The sequence below is a fragment of the Bidens hawaiensis genome, unplaced genomic scaffold (genome assembly GCF_021521415.1).
Source record: "Bidens hawaiensis isolate Kalapana, Puna unplaced genomic scaffold, B.hawaiensis_p1.1 tig00070606_1, whole genome shotgun sequence".
In the NCBI taxonomy this organism is placed as follows: Eukaryota; Viridiplantae; Streptophyta; class Magnoliopsida; order Asterales; family Asteraceae; genus Bidens; species Bidens hawaiensis.
In genome coordinates, this window is record NW_027502406.1 from 35,114 (window position 1) to 38,946 (window position 3,833).

At 36.3% G+C, this 3,833-nt stretch overlaps 1 protein-coding gene across 1 annotated transcript; it reads right to left on the minus strand.

Moving 5' to 3' along the window:
- Window positions 1-688: 688 nt before the first annotated feature.
- LOC143605657 (ethylene-responsive transcription factor ERF109-like) lies at window positions 689-1,240 on the minus strand. The gene has a single exon (XM_077081688.1). It carries the CDS (start codon window positions 1,238-1,240, stop codon window positions 689-691), a length of 552 nt encoding a protein of 183 aa, XP_076937803.1.
- Between the last annotated feature and the right edge of the window lie 2,593 nt (window positions 1,241-3,833).

The window sequence follows — 3,833 nt, forward strand, 5'->3', positions numbered from 1 at the left end:
TTGTGCGTATCTATTTATTAAAATATGGTTCTATAACAATTTCAAAAGTGTATATTTTTATAATAAATTTCTTTACGTTTAACTTTTATCAAATGTTATTTTCTTCACGTTCGTGTAAATGTTATTAAAGTTCTAAATAAGCATTGTCTTCAAAATTGGTACAAACAACCAGTCAACTTTCAACCTGCTAGATAACCTGCCATCTTAAATGTATTTGAATTGACAAGTTATCAGTAGCCAAACATGAAACCGAGTGATCAGACAGGCTTCATATTTTGTTAAAACTGAAAATCCACGCCAAAAGATAAAATGGCTTCTTATCTCGTTTCTAAATTAGTTACTGATACAAAATTGTAACATTTAATATATTTATGAAATTAAAACATCATTCAATTTTTGAAACAGTTTAGCCTTATTTCATTAAAAAGCAGTGATACAAAAGACCATTAGATAATAAGCCCCCGCCAACAGTTAAAAAATAATTGATCCTGCCAGACCAATAAAACATTCGGTACGGTTATGAAAGCATGGCTGAACGTACATAAACGTTAAAAAACCATCACCCATCCACAAATGAAACAAACACACCTGAATCTAATTATTCAAAATGATCAAACACTGCATACAGTTTCAGCCACAGTTGAATCAGAAGAATCCCCAATGCAATCCGTCATCATCATCATCTTCATCATCCAGTCTTGAACATCTTCTTCCCCAATTGCTTCCAAAACTCATTCTCCGTAATCTCGGCCACCTCCGTTTCTCCGGTCACCTCCACCTTCCTTTCCGGCTTCTTTCTCGATAAGCCTTCCCTCTGGGGTTCATTTGCGTAATCCGCAAACGAGAAATTAAGCTTGGCTCTGGGCCCCCGGAACTCAATGGCTGCTCGGTCATAAGCCCGAGCCGCGGCCTCAGCCGTCTCAAACGTCCCCAGCCACACACGCGCCGCTTTATGTGGGTCCCGTATCTCCGCGGCCCATTTGCCCCATGGCCGCTGCCTCACTCCTCTGAAGTTCTTCTTCTTCTTCTTATTCTTAATCTTACCACCCGCCCCACTGCCAGCAACATCTGAATTCATATCATCGTGAAAGTAATCACACCCTAGACACCCGTTAAGTTTACATACCGAACAGGTACTATCCGGAACAGAGTCCGCCACCGGAACACTGGCGTATTCAGCCGCATGGTCTTTTTGATGGGCGTTCTTTCCCATTATTACATTTTTTAAAGCAGCGACCATTACTGAGAACTCTTCATCGTTGGTGAGTCGCCACCGCGGTGTTGGAACGGTGGTTGCCTCTAAAGGGAGGAAGTAATTGTTTGGATTATACATTGAGTTTTGAAACAGGAAGGGTGGGAAGTCAAAAGTATATATACCAACACCTATAGTGATTAAAGGCGCACGTGCTTATTGAGTACCTTGCTTTAGGCTGATAAATCTTATGGTACGGTGAACCGGTGTTTTATAAATCGGCCGGTTAAATCAGTAATACCAAGTTTGGCATATCATACATGTATTTTGAGCATGGTATTTTTGGCTGGTTTGCTCTGAAGCGATAGCTTTTGTTTTCCTTCTTTTTTTTAATACCTTTTTAGACTAGCAAACCGTTTTAAGCCTAAAAGATATTTATATTTTGTGGTCTATATTTTTAAAAATTACTTTTAACCTATGGATTAACATTAAAACAAGTAAAGTAAATTTGTGGATTATTTATTTAAATTTGAGTGCTTTTGTATTATTTTTTTATTGTGGTTTAACTTTTGTATTATATTTATTATGAAATCCTATACTTTTAAGCTATATTTTAAGTTAAAGTTGCATTTATATAAAATTGGTAAACCATTTAACCCAGTTGAATATTTCGGTTATAAGCTTAATCTCATATGAGTTAAAAAATAGTTTTTTTACAACATTTGCGGTGAACTAATATATGAAAGAGAAAACACCTTTTGTATTCATATGGTTTCTGACGAGCGCACTTCGCATGTTTGAAAGTAAGAGATTAATAATAATAATAATAATAATAACAACGGGGATTAATAATAATAATAATAATAATAATAATAATAATAATAATAATAATAATAATAATCGTATTTAGTAATTCTTATCAATAGCAAAGTTATGGTATGGTATGAAATGGGTAAGATGTAGACAGACTTACCTCTACCCCATAGGAATAGAGAGACTGCTTCCGATGAGACCCCCCAGCTCGATATTAGTTTTGCATCAAGCCTTAGACATAAGACATATAATACTCAACCATCGGGACATTGTCCGATTGGTGCATGTACCCCTGTCTTTCGGCTATCAACGCCACCACATGATGTCTGATTAACATTCCACCGCTTTTAACGTTATATTCACGAGATTAGTAAAATGACGTCAAAATTAGTGCAATTTCACTTTAGCCACCCAAGGGTCCACACATATATACATTATATGAACGCACTGCAAGCAATGCGTTATAATAATAATAATAATAATAATAATAATAACACATATCCCGTTATAATAATAATAATAATAATAATAATAATAACACATATCCCCCTTCTAACTTAATTAATTACATATATATCCGGCCCTAAACTTTTAATTGCATATATCCCCATTTAATATAAAACTACCAAGTTAGCCTTTTCTTGAACAAACCTTTATACGCCATCTAAACTGATTGTTCACCCGGATAACAACTACACATACTTAACTTCGCCACCGCCAACCTCCACAGTTGCGGTGAATCATCCTCGCCTGTTACTGATTGAATTTTATACTCAAAGCCGCCACCACCAAGCATCCGCGGCCGCGGTGAATCATTCTCCTTCGTCACTGAATAAATTTCATACGAAACGCCGCTAATGCCAGCCTCCATGGCCACGGTGAATCATCCCCGTTCGTCACCAACTGAATTTCATTCACGAGAGGCGGAGGAATTTCGGAGATATGATTCGAGAGATAATTGAGAAAGATGGAATTAGTGATTGTAATGTCATTGAATCGATGTTGATTCCGATTACTACCTGAAACCTAATCGATATTGCTTCCATAACTATTGGTCCAAAGAGCTAAAGTTATTCAGTAATCACCGAAACCGATTTTAGAATCGCCGGCATTATTGATTATTCAGTTTGTTTTCTATTGATATGTACTTTCAACCGGTCAAGATTAAAACCAAGTCTTGATTTTCTACTTTTTTTTATCAGCGTAACGGAGTCTGTCACACTCCGACTTAGGGCCTAGGCGTGTGACCACAAATTGGTACCTGTTTTGTAAATATATCAGAGTTATGGGTTAATTTTTAGCGGAAGACTTTTAGGGTTGAATATAATATTAATTTACATTGAAAATTTACTTGGGGATTAAATACCCAAGTATTCATTTACAAAATATGTGTTTATATTACAAGGATTTAGTTTATCAAAAACGGAGCCATCTTGTAACGTGCTTCTATCTTCATAAAGACTCCAATCCTTGCTATTGCTACAAATGCTTAATTACTTGCAATGAGATTGGAAAATACGTCAGCTATGTGCTGGTGAACACGTATGACTCCAAAATAATCGAATAACAATTACAATTCAAATATAGCTTTCAGTACACTCAGCAGAAGTATTTCTACTTCTGGGATTCGTACCACTACCTTACACACACAAAAGTATTCCCCGAACCACGTAGCCCTTAATGGAGAATTAGTTATAACTGTTAACCCGCGGCCACGTAGCCTTTGACTGTTTAGGCTGAACAGTTATGTATGGATCCAGACACATGTGTAATTGGTCTGAGTTGCTTTTATTTTCTACTTTGTATGATAGCGTTTTAGAGATTACGT

What these genes read in the sequence shown, in the direction of transcription:
- LOC143605657 (XM_077081688.1), bottom strand. Translation starts at nt 1,240, where the DNA reads ATGGTCGCTGCTTTAAAAAATGTAATAATGGGAAAGAACGCCCATCAA.